Source organism: Stegodyphus dumicola, chromosome 4 (assembly GCF_044657685.1).
Source record: "Stegodyphus dumicola isolate Sdum_Otavi_A_Nest chromosome 4, ASM4465768v1".
NCBI classification, from domain to species: domain Eukaryota; kingdom Metazoa; phylum Arthropoda; class Arachnida; order Araneae; family Eresidae; genus Stegodyphus; species Stegodyphus dumicola.
This window is the reverse complement of record NC_140771.1, coordinates 143561959-143581987: the sequence shown is the minus strand read 5'-3', so window position 1 is coordinate 143581987 and position 20029 is coordinate 143561959. Positions and strand designations below refer to the sequence as shown.

General features: G+C 29.4%; 1 protein-coding gene across 1 annotated transcript in view; it reads left to right on the top strand.

Annotated features, from left to right (window-relative positions):
* Nucleotides 1-20029, top strand: part of LOC118205937 (dnaJ homolog subfamily C member 1) — a 51536-nt gene that overhangs the window by 7780 nt on the left and 23727 nt on the right. Inside the window, exons 2-8 of the mRNA XM_085815572.1 lie at nt 594-695; nt 6531-6577; nt 9515-9686; nt 9811-9929; nt 15050-15195; nt 15862-15992; nt 16556-16693. Coding sequence (XP_085671698.1) covers nt 594-695; nt 6531-6577; nt 9515-9686; nt 9811-9929; nt 15050-15195; nt 15862-15992; nt 16556-16693 — 855 coding nt within the window. The remainder of the gene's footprint in view (nt 1-593; nt 696-6530; nt 6578-9514; nt 9687-9810; nt 9930-15049; nt 15196-15861; nt 15993-16555; nt 16694-20029) is intronic.

Genomic DNA, 20029 nt, shown 5'->3' with positions numbered 1-20029 from the left:
CATATTTGCAGTAGGATTATGCCATTCAAAATTGGATGGCTCTAGGTACCATTGTTTTATCACAATGCGAGAAACATACATACATTTATGCAGATTCTTCATTATTTAATTTCTTCAAATATAATACAGGGTGATAGTATTTAGTGGCAATGATTTGAAAAGTGATACAGCCTTTTAAAGTTTTCAACGCAAAATCACAAAACAAAAACAGCAGACCTTCAGGGACAAAGCCCCTTTGGACCAATAAATTATTCAATTAAAAGTTTTAAATTAGATAATTACCTCTTAGCTGTATATGTTTCAGATTTACTTTTACTTTCTCTAAGCTGTTTACAGTTTGACAATTTCTATAGGTGTATAAACTAGTTATTCAGCTGTCTTGATAGCAAATATTTTTGTTACCAAGACTTCTGAAAATTGAAATGAAGAGCAGACAAAATAATTTTGATAATTTTGATCAAATAAAATAATTTTAATCCAGTAGATCAAATAATTTCGATCAAATAAATCAAATAATTTTATATATTATGTTTACTCAGTTTCTTATATTATTTATTTGCTATATCATTTATTCATGTAATTTTTCTCTTTAGAAAGCATCTGCAAGTGACATACGCAAAGCTTATAGAAAATTATCAACTTTATATCATCCTGATAAGAACAAAGAATCAGATGCTGAAGAAACTTTCAGAAGAGTAATATATTTATTTTTATTCTTTACACCAGGATTAATTAAACTTTTTAGGATAAGGACCCTGTAATATTTATGAAAATTTTGTGACCCCATAAGCATTATGCAAATCCGATGCACATGAATGAAACTTGTCAGTTTATTCATTTGTACTGTAATATACTATTGCAATTTTAGGTCATTAAAGTAAAATAAACGTTTCAGTTAATTCTTTATTAAAAAAAATGCTTCAAAATTATTAAAAAAAATGCTTCAAAACATTTTCGTTTTTTCTTTGTCTGTATTATCTTTTCTTTAGCTATTTTCAGATACATTATGTAAAAATATTTGGTAATTGTTAAAATTATTATAATAAGTTAAAGAAATATCAAAATTTCTAAAATGTTTGGCGCCCCCTACTGGGATTGCGACCCACAGTTTAAAAAACTCTGCTTTACATTGCTGACTGTCAGCCTATCCATGCAGTGTCAGTTACTTTGTTAGGAGTGAGCATATATTACAGGTGTTATAATGATTCAGTAGCCAGCAAGAATTGCTCCTGATTATTTTAAATTTTACACATGGATACAACTGCCACATATACTTGGTTGATGTTATCAGGGTTGTCATGCTACCTGGAAAATATGAAAAACTGGAAAAAGTCAAGGAATTAGAAAACTGACTAGAAAGGTCAGGGAAAAATCAGAGAATTTAACTATTTTAGTTAAAATCAGAAAAAGTCAGGAAATTTCATACGGCGATTCCCTAAAAAAGCGACTTTTATGCCAGTGTTGGAAGCAAGCACTTTCTTGCTGAATTATGTATCGCATTAGCGTCATTCGGGTAACTATCATAGAGCCAGTTTACGCAGCTCCAATCAGATTGTCTTTTAGAAAGGCAAACCAAGTCTCCAGCAACTTTGGTTTCCGATAACCTCGAGAATCAAGAGATATGCATGTACAGTGCACGTTGAACGAAAGAAAATCATATAAAACATTCTCGTATAAAACAAAATGAATTTAATCCTTGTATACAGTACACACAGGATTTGGCGATATTATGATGAGCAGTAAACTGGTCATTTGGGTGTTGACGACAGTTTTCAAATCGGGCCAAGGCTGTACCGTATACTAGGATTTTACCACAAAATCTTTTTAACCTTTTTTTCTTTTTAATGAATGCCTTGTTTGTCATTTTGCAGTAAAATAAAAAAACAGTAATTGGTCATCTAGGCTAATTATTTAATATAACTATATTTGGCAAAATATCGTTTATTCTTGTAACTCAATTTTTAAAACTGAATTTTAATGTTATTTGTATCATTTAATATGGCTGCTTCTTTCTAAATTTGTTTATTATTAGTTAATACATAATGCTTTCAAATTCCAGGCAATTTTCTCTGGCATACTCCTGAAACTAAGTCTAGCAGTATGATGACATACCATCATGAAATATAATGCACTTATTTTTTGCATGTGTGTGCTGCTAAATAAATATAAAATACCTAAATATATTTTAAAATATCATTAAATAGATTTCTTTCTTTCATTTAGTTGCAATAAAGGCATTTTTAAATCTAGATTGGGCAGATTCTAATCTCAATCTTCTGTGTAGAAAACAGCTCCTATTATAGTTATAATAGTAATGCTTTGCGGACAAGTCATATGTAATTGACAAATTTTTGTGTTTTCAAGTGGTACCATAATTAATTTACCTCTTGGCACGGCCAATGCGCACTACGTGGATACCCTGGAATTTTCTTAAAACACACCTGGAAAACCTGGAAAAGTCAGGGAATTTCATTCTCCTGTTTGAGTGGCAACCCTGTGTTATGTATGTTATGGAATTGTTTGTAAATATCATGAATAATGCATGTATTAGTTGGTTTTCTTTCCCCCTTTTTTTAAATGAAGAGGATATCAAAATCGTAAAAACAACCTTGTATTTAGCGTAAGTATAATGAAACACTCAATCGATTTCGAAGGCAGCTAAAGGTCCCTCCTCATCAGGAGAAAGAATTACCTAGAAAGAAGAAATTTTTTTTTTTTCTTTCTAGGTATTTCTTTCTCCTGATGAGGAGAGACCTTTAGCTGCCCTCGAAATCGATTGAGTGTTTCATTATACTTACGCTAAATACAAGGTTGTTTTTACGATTTTGATTGTCACATTAGCGTGTTTCTCTTCTAGTGAAGAGGATATATTTACAGTTTTTAAAATGGCAGCCAACCAAGACTCCCTAATGCTTAAAAATGTTTTTTGTTTGTGTAATAAGTAAAGCTAATAGGGTAAAAAATTGTCTGTGATGAATTTGAAGCTGAAGTGTAAAGAATAGGAGATGATCTTAGCAGTAGTGAAGAAGTAATCATCTTAGCAGTAATAAACAGAAGAAATGATCTAAACAGTAATGATGATTGCAACCTTGAAGATGTAGTTGATAATTCAGAAAATAAAGTGCTTGATGGTTCAGAAAATGAAGATGAGATAATTAGCTATGTAACTGCAATATAAGTGATGCAGGAACTTTAATAAAAATAACATTAACCAAGCAGTGGTCTGGCACTGGTTCCAGGGAATGGTAAAAGCAAGAGCTCATAATCAGCATCTCCTTTACAACTATAACATTCGCAGTCACCTTTTAACACAAGAAATCTGACTGCTGTCATTTTGACTGGTTTTCATTTGCATTTGCATGTCTTATCTGTATTTATGGGCTCAGACTACTGATGTTTTGTGAATTTTACTATGTAATATTGATGCACACCTTAACAAAACTGTATTCAGTTATGAAAGGGGAATGTGTTGTTCAGTCTAGAGCCATAATTTTGACAGTATTATGGAAAACAAGAAAAAATGTTAAAACAAGAAGTCCAATATTTTTGTAATTAAGTTTCAATTGCTCTTGATGTAATCTGAAAATATATGGTAATTGCTTTCCCATATTTGGGAAAGAAAGACATCATCATTCTTAAACTCTGCTATTCTATGTCTGGAAAATCTGCACTTGGGCAAAGAGAAGGATGCCACCACTGTAAATTTTCTGATGCTCTGAAATATTCCAATCAGCTGCTTTATTAAATTTCTGCTTTTAAACATAATGATTGTACTCTGTGTATCAGTGCTCAAAGGAAAAAAAAAAAAAAATGAATAAGAGGTTAGTTTTGAGCGCTTGGGGTTATCAAACAGTTGACATTACAGATAATGCCAGGTTTTCAAAAATTTGACATTTTATAATTCTATAAATTTATGGTATTGATATTCTAAATCAAATGGCTAGGAATTGTTCAGTAAAATCAGTATATTGCAGGTGAAAAATGCATGTATTTATAATATTTTAGATTTGTTTGCTACTGTTTGGATTGTATATAAAAAAGATGTGGTAAGCATGATTTCTAGGTTAGATTGAGACTGGACTTCTCAAATTAGGGAGATCAACTGCAACATTCTGAAGAACTTCGACAGAAAAATTTGGCTACTATGTGCATTTTATGCTGTATGTCAAATGTGTTAGATCAGAAATTAATTAAATTTTCATATACATCGCCAAATTTGCGAATGGAATAAAGACAGAGCGACCCACAAATGCAAGACATCACTTTATGAAAAATGTGAAAAAAGCTGTAGAAATTTAATTTACATTAACTATAATACATAAAGGCAGAAATATCACATATTAGAACTTAATAAATGAAAAACAAAGTTTTCCGGTCAGTGAGAGCACAGTACAATTTGTATATATTTTGTTTCAAATTAATGTAAATTATAAATTTTATTTTATTTACATGCATAATTCCATGAATATGTTTCCTTGTTATAAGTAACAGTGCCAACATTGTTTTACTTTCATAAATTTTTTTTTTGATTCTCATAACATGCTTATAAAATATTACATCAAGATAATATTATGGTTTAATGTTTGCTTTAAAAAAAAAAAGAGATATCTTTCTGATATTGCATGCAGTTTGTGGTACATTATAAGAAAGAATAAGAAGCAATTATTTGTCTTAATTATGAAATATTTTTTAATAAATCAGAAAAATTATTTATCTGTGATTCAATCTTATTGCTAGTCAAACAGTTAAGATAAAAATTCAGAAGATTCTTTTATTAATCATAAATTAAAATGAAACAGAATGGAATGTAAAATTTAAAAAAATTAAAAAGTTCTTAATAACATAATAAAATATTAAATGTTAATTTCTGATTATTTGCATCTGCACTGATAAGTTGTGAGTTCGTTGCTGACTTTGGAGAGCATTCAAGAACTCGTTGACTAATTTTGTCCAAAGGTAAGCACTATTTTCAACTGATGGCATGCTAAGAGTTCGATAAAAGAGCAATCACTCAAAAGGAAAGAACATTTATAATAAATCATATACTCCTTCTGGAAAATGTGTAACTCTTTTATGCTGTTGTTATTTCCTTTGTCCACAGCAATTTGTTTTCACTTAAAACAAAACAAAACAAAAGAAACAAAATGCACAAACTTGATTTTGTATGATTTCTGCTTTGCGTTTGGTTAACACAGACATGTGTTTTTGCATACCTGGGTGACCATATAAATCCTTTTTTTTTGGTGATGTACTGCTTTTCTCATGAATATTATTTTCATGACTTTTTGGCAGGAATGGATAGTCAAAATGTATCCTTTATGAACTGTTTTTCATAGCCAAAGAAGCAGATAAACTTTTAATCTCTTGATTCCAATGTACTAGTCTCACTTCAGTTTTAGTGAACAATGGAGACTTCTTTTGGAATGATAATTGTTTTAGTATTATACTCATAAACTCAAATTTCATTATCAGTAATTACTGTAGAAAAGAACTGCGTCATTTTTGACCTGTTATAGATTTCTGTAGGTTATGTTTATAGTCATCATTTAGCTGTGATGACACAGATTTAACAAATGCATTTTTCATGTTGAATTTCAAGAAAAATTTGCTGACAGTCTAAGAAGCTCATATATTTTATGAATCACTGCAATGTAAACTGACAGTTTTATAACTTGAAGAAGAGAGACCTGAGTGAGATTGCTCTTGAAAATTACTGAAAATTTATATTAAGCTAAAGCTGTTATTTTACTTAGTTAAAGCTGTTATTTTACTTAGTTTTTACACTGATGTGTTTTCTTCTATTTTAACTTAATTTTATGCAAGTCTTTGACAACTCTGATAAAAACAGCTCCATGAAAATCATCATCATGTTATAGTTTGCTTTATTTAATGCTTGTTGAAACTTTTATAAGTTCCTACTTTTATTAATAAATGCATAAAAAGTTTAAGCCGCATTGACTGTCTGCTCTATCTATTTTCACAACAAATGTAATGCTAAAACTCCTTTACAGAAATAATCAAGCTAGCAAGGTACAACATGTATGCTTCAACTTTCTGCCTGAAAGTGAAAATTAAAAACTTGATATATTCTTTCTATTTCACAGACTTTCTGATAGCATTTATTCACAGATTTTTTTTAATGTATTATTTTACAGTTGCTTTGTTATATATAACTGTTAAATGCCCTAAAATGATACTTCATTGTTTACTCAAGAATTGATTTTTGATTTGCCATGTTAAGAACAAAGTTGGAAATAACAATTAGTATTGCCATTTTTGTTAAGCCCATAGCCATGATATATATTTTTATGTACATTCCAGTCTGTTATTAGTAATGTAAAAATTTATCTCAGTTTAGAATCTTCATGCTCTTCTTTTTTAATCTCCTTTTTAAAAATTAATAGAATGTTAGAATGAAACTGTATTCCCATGAAGTAATAGTAATAAATCTGTGCAGATTACTGTTTATAACATAGCATATGTGTTTTGTATTGGATTTTTGTTTTAGTTTTCAAAATTTTATCTCGCAGATTGCTGCAGTTGCTGATGTGTTACGAAACGAAGAAAGAAGGAAAACGTGAGTTTTTTCTTTTCTTAAAAATTCATAGCGAATCTTTTAGAGTTTTAAATTTATCATTTCTCTTTCATTTGTTAGAAATTATCTATATTAGGGAAGCTAAATGATGTGTCTATAAATCGATTAATGTGTTTGAAAATTTTCATAAATTGATTTAAAATTAAAAATGGATATTTCAGTTAAATGCTGATTATTTTATGAATGGCTTAAAGTGGTAATGCTGATATATTATGAAGAGCTAAATGTTTCCTATGCCATTTTCTGTATTTCTCATCTCCCAACAGACATTAGTATCCAGTAAATAAAGTATTAAACTTGATTGCAATATTATTTTTTTACTTACAAATGCTATCTTGATTTCTAGTTATGTTCAGGAAATTAGTAACTAAGTTTATAATATCATTCTTGATATGCAGGGTGTTTGAGAATTGAATGGTAGATTTTCATGAGGTGTTTGTGAAATACAATATGAAGAGCTTCAGTAACTGGAATGATCTATTATTTGTATTTTCCATACATGTTTTTAGATGCTTTCTTTTCCTCACATGATGAAGGAATGGAGAATATGATTTTTAAGAAAAGGCTGAAACGTAAATCGATATTTTTCTGTCAATCAGCTGAGATTTCTTTTGCAGAGAAGCTTCATCATCTGTGGCAGTATCGAATCATCCTATATACTTTGTCATCTTTAAAGAGCTGATAGTTAGTGTGCTACATTTTCATTTTTGATTCTTGAGTAGTTGTGAGAAGAACAGCAATTTTCTATTTTATTTAACCCTGCGCACGATAAGCAAAGCCTGAAGACCCATGTTTGTGTGAAGTGGAATGTTGCAAATACTTTCTTTTGTTGATGCACCAGAAAGAAGGAAGGAAGATTTCATTGAACTTAAACTGAGCTAACATTTCAAATTGGGTTCTTCCTGTACTTTCTGATTTGATGCAACTTATTATTTTGTTCAATTCCTTTTTGTTTAATTTTTTTCAAAATTAGTGTTTAATAAATGGTAATGTATGTTATCATTCAACCAATGGCTATCAGGATTTTATGCACCCTTAATTGCAGATATAGAGTAGTATCATTTTAAAATCGATGCATATTTTTTTACATGATGATTTAATATTTGCATATGTTTTTATTGTATTCTGTATAAATCATGCTGCTGTGCTATTTGGGAGCTGTACCAAGCTCAACACTATTGCCGAACTTGGAGGTTAAAATATGCTTCTGACATATGAACACATTTAAGAATCAAAGTTAAGTCTGATGCAACCCAATAAGTGACAAGAATTTTTTTTCTTTTCATTGCTTTAATAAGAATTATGAATTAATTAATTAGTATTAACTTAATTGTATAAGAAAACATTTTACAGATCTTTTTGTTGCCTCAAATCCAGTGGATCAGAATGGAAGACGCTAAGACTTTCATTCAGCAATATGGAGTGCTGTCTCACTTTGCAAATCACGTATAAGACAAGTTGAGTTACTGATTTCTAGAATGTTGGATTGGTAGAACCAGACCCGTCCTGTGCCCTGCAAGAATTTTTAGTGTTATCTACTTACAGTTCTTCCTCTGGGGCTTTGTCAGAAATGAGTTTTAGTGAACGAACAGAGGAGAGAGGAACATTAGAGAGAGGAAGAGTCACACATCATCAGATGTTTTTGCAAAAGTGTAGACTGAAATTGAGTATCTCTATGATACCTGTTATGCAGTCACTGAGCCACATGCTGAAGTTTATTAATCTCATCTATCATGGTTTTGAGTGATCAAATTAATTACTCTCAATTTATATCACTTAATGACATTTCACAAATGCTTCATAAAATAACTTTATTCATTTTTGGAGAACCTATGTTTAGAGTATGCTGCCTGTAAACAGAATGTTTTCCATATCTGCCTCAGTACTTAAGCTTCATCTGCAGGCTGTAGTTGAATCTCTTAATTCACAGTTAGTTAATCATTTAATTCATGTTTTTTTACATACATTATCTGAAATACCTTAATTTTTGACAAGTATTAATTATTCATTAGCATTTTGGTGTGTATTTTTTAGAATGAATGAATCTGATATCTGCATATTAATACACGCCTTTAACCTACATAACGTTAAATTTAAGAGCTTTCTATTTCATAATCAATATACAATTTGATGTTTAATTTTGTTTCTCTCAGTACTAGAAATAAAATACTATATTAGCCTGAATAAAAGAGTGTCTGGCTTATAAAATTATGTTGTAAAGGTTTTTATAAGAAAAAGGAAAAGGCTTAAAGGTATATTCATGTGCATTGATAAACTAAAGGTATTGTGAACTTGTGGAGTAATACAGCATGATGCAATAAATGCAACTCTTATTTAATGCAACTCGTTTGGTATTGCATTTGTTCCAAAGGCAAAAGATTTTCTGTTATGCTAATGCTATACTAAATGCCATTTTTAGTTGTATGCTTCCTATTTAATCTTATATGATTCTTTTTTAATGTAGTATTTAATAATTGCTGCTATTATTTTTATTTTAGTTTTGCACATCTTTTAATAACCTAAGATGCAATAAATATAGTTACTGTTTTGCTACTTTTGATTTTATTTCACATTTCTCCCATTTTTTGAGAGGTGAAAAGGGGGCTTCAGAGATGAAACCAACAAAAGTGAAGAAAAAAATTACTTATAGAAACTAATTACCAAGGGGAGAAAACTTGAAAAAATAAAACTTGACCTGTGTTTGAACTATTCTTTTATTTGGGGGGGGGGAGGGGTTACTCATTTATTTTTAGAAATGATTTTATTATTGTTGAAACTTAATGATGTTAATACATGATGTAAATTTTATGTATTATGTATGCTACTTGTTTCATTGTTTTCTTAGTCTTAAAATTCTAAAATATTGCTGTTTTAAATTTATAAACAAATATTTGATTCAGGAATATTTTACAAATTTAGGTATGACCTCATTCTCAAGACTGGATTACCAGACTGGCGAGTTCCAATTTATTATTACAGACGGGTTCGAAATATGGGATTGATAGAACTTACAATATTCTTGTTTTGTTTAGCTACTTTAGCACAGTACCTTTTTGCATGGTCAGCTTACTGGGAGAAAAAATATGAAATTGTGAGTTTCTTTTGTTTTCTATATGAATGTTAAATAAAATGTTTTTATCTATATTTATATGCTGTATAATTTTTGGCTGTAATCTTTTTTTTTAAACCAGCTTTTTTTTACATCTTTGTTGCAGGAAGAAGTTGTTCTATCTAGAATCAGAAAGAAAGCCAAACATCAAAGGAAAGGAAAAAATGCAAAAATTGAAGAAGATGCAACTGTTTCAGAAGTCATGTCTACTTTGCAAAAACCCAGGTTTGTAAGTTTTATTGATATTATATTAATAGTGTACTATGTAACAATATGTCTTAATATAATCTTTATATATATTTCAGAATGAGTAAAAAATTCTTGTGACTTTTTGACAGTTTTAATTTAAACTTAGTTAAACATACATTTCTATGGGAATCATTTACCATTGTTTAATGTATTCCTATAAATTATGTAAAGATATATTATAAGTGTATAACAGTGGCAGATTTTTTTCAACTGGAATTAAACTAATACTAAACAAATGCGGTATTAAGTTACTATTAAAATATTACATTAAAAATGGGTAAAGCTGAGGGTACTGCTGTATATGTTTATGTAAAAAAAAATCTGATGTATACACCACATGACTTCCTTGTACGGAATAATAAATTATACGCGTTTTTTCTTGCATTTCATTTAAACTTATTGGATTGAATTAAATCTACTCCACTGATAGCGCATAAACCACAATAGAATAAATGCATTCTTTAAAATTCACTCTAGTATTTGTTTACCACAGCGACACTCTGGCGCTAGATTCACTTAACAGATTCACTTAATCATATTTCGTTCATATTATAACTCATAATGCACAAAATTTATATCATTTAAAGAATAGAATTATCTAATCGTTGCCACATGTTCTATTCAAATACTATAATAAAGCTAGAATGATAAATAAAAGAAATTAAACAAACAAAACAAAAAAGAAACAGTTTTTCACAGACGAGTGAGTATTTCTCATTCAATTAATTCAGTTCTCACTTCGCGAGAAGGCAAAAATACATAAAAACTCAAAATATCTATATTAAAAATTACGAAGTAAATTTTAATATAGATATTTATAAATTTTAAGATAGATATTCCAGAAAGGATTAAGCATGATTTAATTGGCAATAATAAATGAAGGCGTTATCTTTGTTGTTGCGAAGCTAAGTTACTCTAGATTGGCAACAAATCCACTAGTCTACTATTTCAAATGTAAACAATTAATGGCTGAAATCGAAAGAAAAGGCTTAGCGGCACTTAAACAACTTTAAAATTGTTGATAATTCTAAAAATATTGCACACAGATTTACTAAAGGCATAAAAACCTGAACCGGAAGATAAAAACAACATAATTCAATCATTTTTAAAGCAAAAAATGTACAAATTACAAACATATAAGAGTAATGAAACTGAGATCACTGAGCCGGGTAACAGAGTGAATATATATATAAATATATTTATATATGTTTGGTGTGGTCGATTGCAACCAAAATACGAGGTGCACATCTACATGTTATAGCAGTCCTATATACAAAATTTCAGCGTTCTGAGGCTACTCATTTTTGAGTTATGCGAGATACGTACGTACATATGTTCGTACAGATGCCATGAAAAGTTCTCTTCAGAATTCATTTTAAAGCAGTTTTATAATTTTTTCGGAGGAAAACGTGTCTTTTATTCTGTCCTTACGTACAGATATCACACAAAAACATCGTTAAATTGCATTCAATAGCGATCAAAATGGATATTTTCAGTGAAATATGCTGCCTGAAACTTTTCGCGATTACAGTACTTTCTTTTTACTTCGTACAAGGAAGTAAAAAAGATGAGATTTAGTTGCTACTGTGGTTAGGATTAATATGTACATTTATATTCTTTATGTTATGGTAATTACTCCATTTCTGTTTAGGTATTTTATATTTTTTTGTAAACCATTTGTGTGATTGTGTATATGTTTCATTTACAGAGAAGGAAACTAAAAGTAAATTTACTTGTTTTATTGAATTTTATGCATTTAACCCTTAAACACAGAGGTGAGATTTATATGCCCGTGCCAATATTTTAGAAATGTGAAGCTTCTTATAAATTATATAGTTATGCTTCTCCTTTTCAGTACTTTCAAGTTGACACAATATATAACTATTTCTAAATTTTTCTTAAACTGTATCCATTAGTTTTTTTAAAAATAATTTTTAAAATTGGGTTGTGGTCATATAGACCTCATCTCTGCGTTTACATTACTTTTTTTCTGGCATGAGGAGGGAGATGGCTTTATTACTACTTGAGTGTCGAACGTGTACAAAAACTTAACTTTAGAGATTTGACATATGCCGGTACTATGAAAAAAAGGGGAAGGGGGGAGAAATACTAAGTGAAATTTTTCAAAATAAAATGAAAAGTGAAGGATCTTCTCTTTATGCATTCACGGATAAAATGTTCCTCATTTCATATGTGCCTCAAAAATTAAAAAGTGTTATCATTTCAGTTTTTATGACTGCCATTATGAGTGTGAATTGGCATGTTGGGGGAATATTTTTGGCGATTCACTGACATATATGGTTATTTTTTGAATGGGTTCATGGGTTATAATTTGTTTCTGTTTTTAATATAAATGATGTTTGCTTGTTTGCTTGCTCGAGTTTCTAAGCAAGAAGTGAAACATAAGCATTTTGAAATTCATTTTTTCTAATAAAGAGCTTTTAAACAATTTTTTGCTTTTGAGATGTGAATTCTTTTATTAAACAGTTCTAAATTTGACGACTTATCAATATTTTGGCGATTTTAAGATCAGTTTCTATAAAAAAAATTCCGAGATCTGAGAATTTTTCGACGATTTTTTAAAAAAATATTATATATATATAATATATATATATATTTAAACATCATATATCATTATAAACATTGATAAATTTCATTAAAATAATGGTAATATATTGTATATTACCATTATATACAAGTATATTTAAAAAATAATATTAAAATAAATCATTTCTATTTTTCTCTGTCATATAAAGTTTCATTTTGGCAACTTATTATACAATATTTTGAATCTGAAAAATAAACAAGGTATAATGCTCTAAAGCACAATGTACGAAACAGCTCTTAGCAAAGGCAAAATTAGCTATGTAATTAATTAAAAATATCTTTTTTTCAATTTTTTCATAGTAAGAGTTTTGGCTAAAGTGCAGAATCGCCCACTTATTTGTTTGGTGCTTTTTACAAGAGTAAAAAGAATTGGATTTTTGTCAATTTTCTTTGACTTTTTAAGTGAAAATAGGTCAATGTGTACATGGATACCGAGTATGTGCAATTCTTAAAAAGGTGCCAAGCAGCGGGCGATTCTGCACTTTCCCCAGAGTTTTTCCTATGTAATTGTCTCAGAATATTCAAAATTCTCAGAATATGCATCAGTTTTCTCTATAAAATTGATTTTACAATTTCCCCCTCCCTTTTTTTTTTCCAAAATATTTTTGGCTTTTTGCTGTTACAGAATTGGTAGGGATAATTTTTCTTTAGGATTTTAGACAATGCAGCTTGGAAAATTTAGAAGGATTTGAAGGCAAGATTAATAGACCCACGATTCTAGAAGAATCGAGAAATATGTGACAAAATGAAAAAATGTCTCCATTGTATCAACACGTAATGGAGGTATTTTAGAGAAAGTTTGCAATGAATTTCTTACTTTTTGGAGAACCTCTGGAAGAACAATGAAAACATAATATTTGAATGTTTTACTTCTGATACTAGAGTCTTAATATGTTTATGTAACCCTTTATTTTCTCTACTTTTCACTAGACTCAAGCGTGGAAAATATCAAAAATGCTTCTAATCTTATCACATGAGCAGGCATTATGGAAAGGAATTTTTTTATTAATAAAGAAATTGAAAACTTATAATTTAAAAGATTCATCTTATATGTTTTAATGCATCATACACATAGCTGGCACTAGGCATTTTCCCATCTGATGCAATCTCTGTGGATCCTAAATTCTGCTGCCTTGTGACTTTCTAAATTCTGCTAGACAAGCAGTGACAAAATTTAGTCTTTTGTTATGAATCATGCTGATTATGATCTTACTTCTCATTTTAACCTATGCTGTTTGAAATAAAATGTACCTGCTATTTACTAAACCACTAGACTGACTAAGTATGTAAGAAAATGAAAAATTAAAAAAAAAAAAAAAAATATCATAAAGCTGATTGTTAGTAAAACGTAAATGTCACTTATCTTCTTTCAGATATGTCCAACTATTGTAAGTGTAAAATATTTAATGCTACTTGATAAATTGCTTAACGTTTATTTTATTCTCAAACTTATTAGTAATTATGTTAATTAATTCATGTTTAGTAATAATGCATACTACTTAGGAGAATCTATTTTATTTTTAGGATGGTATTACAAAAGTGAAATTCAGGCATAGATAATATTTTTAATTGAATTTTATTCAGTTCCCATTTGCTCATAGGTCCTTAATTTTTTCATTAATGGTCCTTAACAGTCCTTAAAAGTACTTAATTTCTGTGTGCAGAAATGTGTACAAACTCTGAATCTAGATTCTGTAGATGGAAAATTTATTAAATAATTTAGTTTGTACGCATTTGCAAGTAAGTACTGTTTATTTTACTTATTTGATTAAGTGTTTCATACTTTTTCTTATGCGATTTAAAAATTAATTTTTAATGCATTAGTTTTAGAGTTTTAAAAAGAATTAATTACTTCAATATAACAAGCAAAGTGTATTAATGCTTATATAATAACAATAGTATATTATTTTAAAATTTTATATCTTTTAAAATGCATAAAATAGAGCACGGTCTGAGAGACCCCTCCTCTGTGTTTATGTAACAGAAAATGAACGTCTGTACTTAAGGGTTAAATAATGCAGAAATGTCAGAAATGAATGATGCATTATGAAAGTTTCTTCCACAGTACTTAGAATCAGCACATATCAAATAAGTTTATGAATTGTAGAAATTGGCAAAGGATTCAACATGAGAAATAATAAATAATGATAAGTAGTTGATTTTTTCCTGTCTTGTGAAATATTATTTAGTAAAATGAGTTTCCTTTGAAAAATACCATTGTGAAATGAAAGACTATGAAAAAAAGGGGAAGTATGCTATAATTTCTTTGTAATTTATGTTTACTGTTTTTGTAAGTAATCATATTATAGGAAATAAGATTTATCCTTGTTGAAATGAGTTACAATTTCATTGCAAGTGAATAATGTTAAATCAAGAAGTTCACTCACCATTTTTGCTGTTAAAAAAATTAATTATATGTTTTATTAATTTATTTTGATTTATTTAGCTATCTCATATTACTTAATAGTTTTTATTGATTTTATTTCCAGGTGTCAAGACTTGTTTCCTGTTCGACTATTTTATTTTATGATACATTTAATTAAATCCTCTCCTTCTTATATAGCTACTTGCAGAAATTATTTTAAGCTTCGTAGATCAGTTCAAGAAAAAGAGGAAACTGAAGAAGAACCTCAAGGTAATAATAGTATTGGGTCTATTTGTTACATTAAATTTTTAATTAGGAGTTTAAGTAAAATGTAATACAGTTAAAGTTTGAGTTAATTATCAAGCAGGTAATATAATAATAGCCAATAAAGTAATAGTAAATTTGCGTACTATATTTTTATTGAATCTATTCAAAATTTATACTCTGAGTTGGACCAAAATATTTAATTTTGATAAACATATTGCTGTATTTCATTTATTATAAAAGTGAAGTTTCTGTTTAGAAAATATTCAGAATTCTTTACTATCAAATCTTTAATAATATGTTAACCAGCTGATTTGAACCAATAATTATTTGAATAATAAATGAGTTAAAATTGGATACTCATAGTTTAATTTTTAATACAGATTTAGATCAAACTATATAATTTGATATTTCATAGAATTTCATATAGATTATTATTTAAAATGATATGCATGAATTCTTGTATGGATAGTTGATAAATAAGTGTAGCTAAAATTAACTCTGTTATCAGATTAAGTGGCTTATCTTTATATATTTTCTAATTAATGAGTTTCTTAAACTAAATCTTAGATAATCATATAATTTAAAAAACTGTTTTAGTACAGTTTTTTTTTTAACACTAAAACAGTTTTACTAAAACAGTTTTTTTTTTTTTTTCTTTTTCTTTGTCAGAAACGCGTATTAGGTATAGAAAACAGGTTAAGCCAAAAATTCCTGACTATAGCAGCATTTCATCTTACACTGATTCTTCAAATGGTAGTACTCCTGTTCTGAATGGCATACAAAAGGAGGAAAAAGTGAAGGTGAGGAAATTTGCATATTTTTCTAATGTCAGTTAATTTTTGAAGTTCATTTATACATATTTCACTAATTTATGGTAAAATCAGTATTTACAGTTGCAGGAATTTTTCCATATTTTTGTTTTATTATGGAAAAAATAATTAAAACTGCAAATAGGTATTTATGATAGGAAAATTCTAATTTTTAATTTTTTTATAAATAAGTAGTAATAAATTGCATCAAAACAAAGAAGCATGAAATTTTATTAATTGATTGGAATTTGTTGAAACTGCTTAAATTAAATAAGTTTTTTACAAGAATAATTCTGAAAAAAACTTGATAATTTGTTGATGTATTTGAATGCTGTTGAATCAGATTGGTTTCTTTTAATCTTGAAAGTTTTCATATGCAGAGAGGTAATGTGTGGAGAAAAATTTAAATACTTATTTTGGATTTTGGCATATGTATAAAATACTTACATATATTTAAATCTCATAATCTCATATGGGAATTTGGTTATATTTTCTCATCACAAATCATCTCTCATTATTATATATATAATTATTTTGCTCTCCATTCTGTGTAGCAAACTAAGAAATGGTCACTAGAGTCTTTAACTGAACATCAAATTGTAGAATTCAAGAAAGCTATTAAAAAATTTCCCAATGGAACTTTGCAACGATGGGAGAAAGTAGCTGCATATCTTGACTGTTCTGTTTCTGAGGTATATTGAGTTTGCCATTATTTTAATAATAAGTTATCTTTGATGAAGCAAATAGAAACTTGTAAAATTATAACTCATTTCAAATGTATTTCAATAATTTATTTACATTTTAAGGTATTTTATTTTAATATAATTTTGTATTTTTAAATAATTTCTAATATAATCTTAATTAACAGAACAATTAATTACAGCTTTACTAAGATTCTGGCTACTGCTGCATCTTCAGTGAAAATTATTATAGCTGGGTAATGGATTCATAAAAGAATAGACATAAATTAACTATTTTGTTTTAATGTGTCTTCAGTAGATAAGGTTTTATACCTTATCTATCCGTTTCTTTATTATTTCTTGACTGCGTGAAGATTAATGAGGTAAAAAGGAGGGAGTTGTTTGTTTTTGGGGTGGGAATTGTTCTTAGATTTTCATTGACAGTGGTAGGGAATATAGAGAATGTGTCATGTAAGGACAAAAGCTAGATTTGCCCAAAAAGAGATCATGTATAGGTTATGCAACTACTGAACGGTATCACTGGACACTGGTATTTCAGTTGGGGTTTTGAACCCTGGTGAATGGGCTAGTTGCCTGTGCATTTTCATGGTTTTCCTCATATGTAATGTGTATGTGAGCCCATTTCCCTTAGAAAATCTTCCAAGGAGACATCCCTTCCCTTAGGCCAGAGAAGGGCAAACTTTTTCAGTCGTGGGCCAAAAATAATAATAAAAAAAGTTTGGTGGGCCAAGATATATTTTTCTAAAATTTTAAAAACAATATACAAGTATTACAATTTAAATATGTTAATGAGATGAATGAAATTGTGATTTCATTTTTAAAAGTTCCTTATATTGAGGTTCGAAGTGAGATGTACTGATTCTATGGAACAAGGCTAAATGCTCATCTGTCAGTCTTTAGATGATTGTTAGATTGCAACTCAATAAATTCAAGCTGCAGTTCTGATCTCACTATTTCACAGTTTACATTGAAAGGCATGGTATAAATATCCAATTCTGTTTGAATGGCACTGAAACCTTGAAATATGATGTTCAAACTCAAAATGCACTTTTTTCAAGCCATCTTTATATTTCTTAAGCTTCTTGTCATTTACTAAGGGTATTGAATTTAACCTTGGGAAATGAGACAAGTTGTTCTTAGCCTAGAAGCTCTGCCCAGAAAACAGATTAAGTCTTTAAAAGCTTTGAGATGAGCCCAGATATCCTCAATAAATTGATTTTCCTCTTGCAACTTGACATTCAAGTTGCTCATATGACAAAGAATATCTATGAAAAATGCAATGCCCGAAAGTCATTCTGTATCTTCTAACATTTCACACTCCACAAAGCACTGTTTCTCATGGATAATTGACACAATGTCCTCTTTCAGTTGCTTCTTTGAAGACTGCTGCAGCTTTACTGCAGATGAGACACACTGGTTTCTCTTTTAGAACTGTAAAAAAAATATTTTCAGGTCCATTCAGGGTTAAATGCATGACACTCTGAATCAACTTTACGTTTTTTAGTAGACATTTTGGGGGTTGAAATATTTTACAAATAACCCAAACAAACACTAACTACGCTATACTTTTAATAATTTCACCATTATTCACAATGATGCTATATGTCCATAGTCTTTCCATATGCAATCAATAATATTAGAACTCGTACCAAAAGAAAAAGCCGCTGGCTGGAGCTTAAAATGTACAGTCTGCCACATGTGAGGTCTAATTCACTTGTAAGGTTTATTCTAAGTTTTTAACAGTTAATGTTTAGCTTAAGACACTTTACTGTCGCTTCTTAATTTCAGCTTACAATTTTTGGCCAGAAAGTGTTTTCAGAATCATGGTTAAATGCAAATGAAGGAAGTTGCAAGTATTTAAAGTTGAAATTCTGCTGACTTCGTTAGAGAGCCAGAGATTCTGAGTAGCGCACGTTCGCCTTTTAGGCTACTCTCTCTCTAAGCTATTTTTACGATATGCCATACTTTAAGCCCTTGATAGCTTCGCCATTTAGTTCACATTAAGGGGCTAACTCTTATAGAATCTTGATACCTTTGGCTATATCTTTTTAGTTAAATTTTATTTCTTAGTATTCCTGAGTTCAAGCCCAAGTGGAGGCTTTGCTCTAAACTCCAAGTAGGAGCCAACTGTTAAATTTATTTTGAATAATAAAGGGTAATTAACCTTTCATACATTTACATTTCTATCTTTTTGAACTAAGCAATTTTTTGCTTACCAGCTCTTCAGGTTCCTCATTTTTAGCTGTAACTTAAAGGTTGGAATCTTACACACCTATATATGATTCCCATATGTCTGTTCCTCGAGAAAAAGATAATGCTTGCTGGTGCCAATCTACAGATATAACTAACAAAGAACTTCCGCTTTAAACATTTTGCCAATTAAAAGCTCTCTGTGCTTGCTGTTTCTGTCGATTTATGTTTTGTAGAACAAAAATAGAGGAAGTAAAAAGATCATCAGTCCTTTGAAAAAAAGGAAGAAAAAATAATATTTAAACAAAGTAGAAAATAAGATGGATATATAATATATAAATATCATTTTCTTTTAATTTGGCTTAGACCTGCAAATTAAAATTCTATTCGCCGGATAGAACCTTCCGGTGGGCCATAGTTGGCCCATCTCTGCCTTAAGCAAATAGCCCACGTGTGCTTTGCCATACTCAAATAAACTAAATCACACCACACCAAAATATAGGTGATGCAAGAAAGAATACTCTTATGTCTGAGAAGGATAATAATCATCCAGAAATGAGTATTGTGTCAAATCATATTTTAGTTTGATGCTGCTAAAGCCATTAGGTAGTGCATTATTATGCTTAAAGAGTGGTGTCACAAGTCAACACACAGAACTATTGTTGATATCATGCCTCAGGTAATATTTGTTATGTCTCTGGCAAGTGATTCTTGTTATTTTATAATGGACAAATAGCAATATGGAAGCTTATTGAATGAATGATGCTTTCATTTGTTTTGAGCATCTGTGTATTCATGTATAGAGAAAGTGCTCCATGTTACGTATCCTTCCTGTCAGCAATGTGTGCAAATTAGTGATTGCTTTGTCATAGTGTGAGGTTGGTGAATGTGCCACGGTTGGGCAAATAACCCTTTGGAATGTGCCATGAACTCATTGTAGATTTTTTCTACTACTTCATGAATATGTTTATATTTAATCTTGATTTACACCAGTGGGATAGTACTAATTTTGTTTTGCATGGGTGACATAGAACTGTAGTGAACAACACTATGTGAATTTTCAGATACTCTGCTAGTTTTCATGCTGTCCAAATTAAAACCCATTGAGCATTTTGCAGGTAATGCAGATCTCATTGA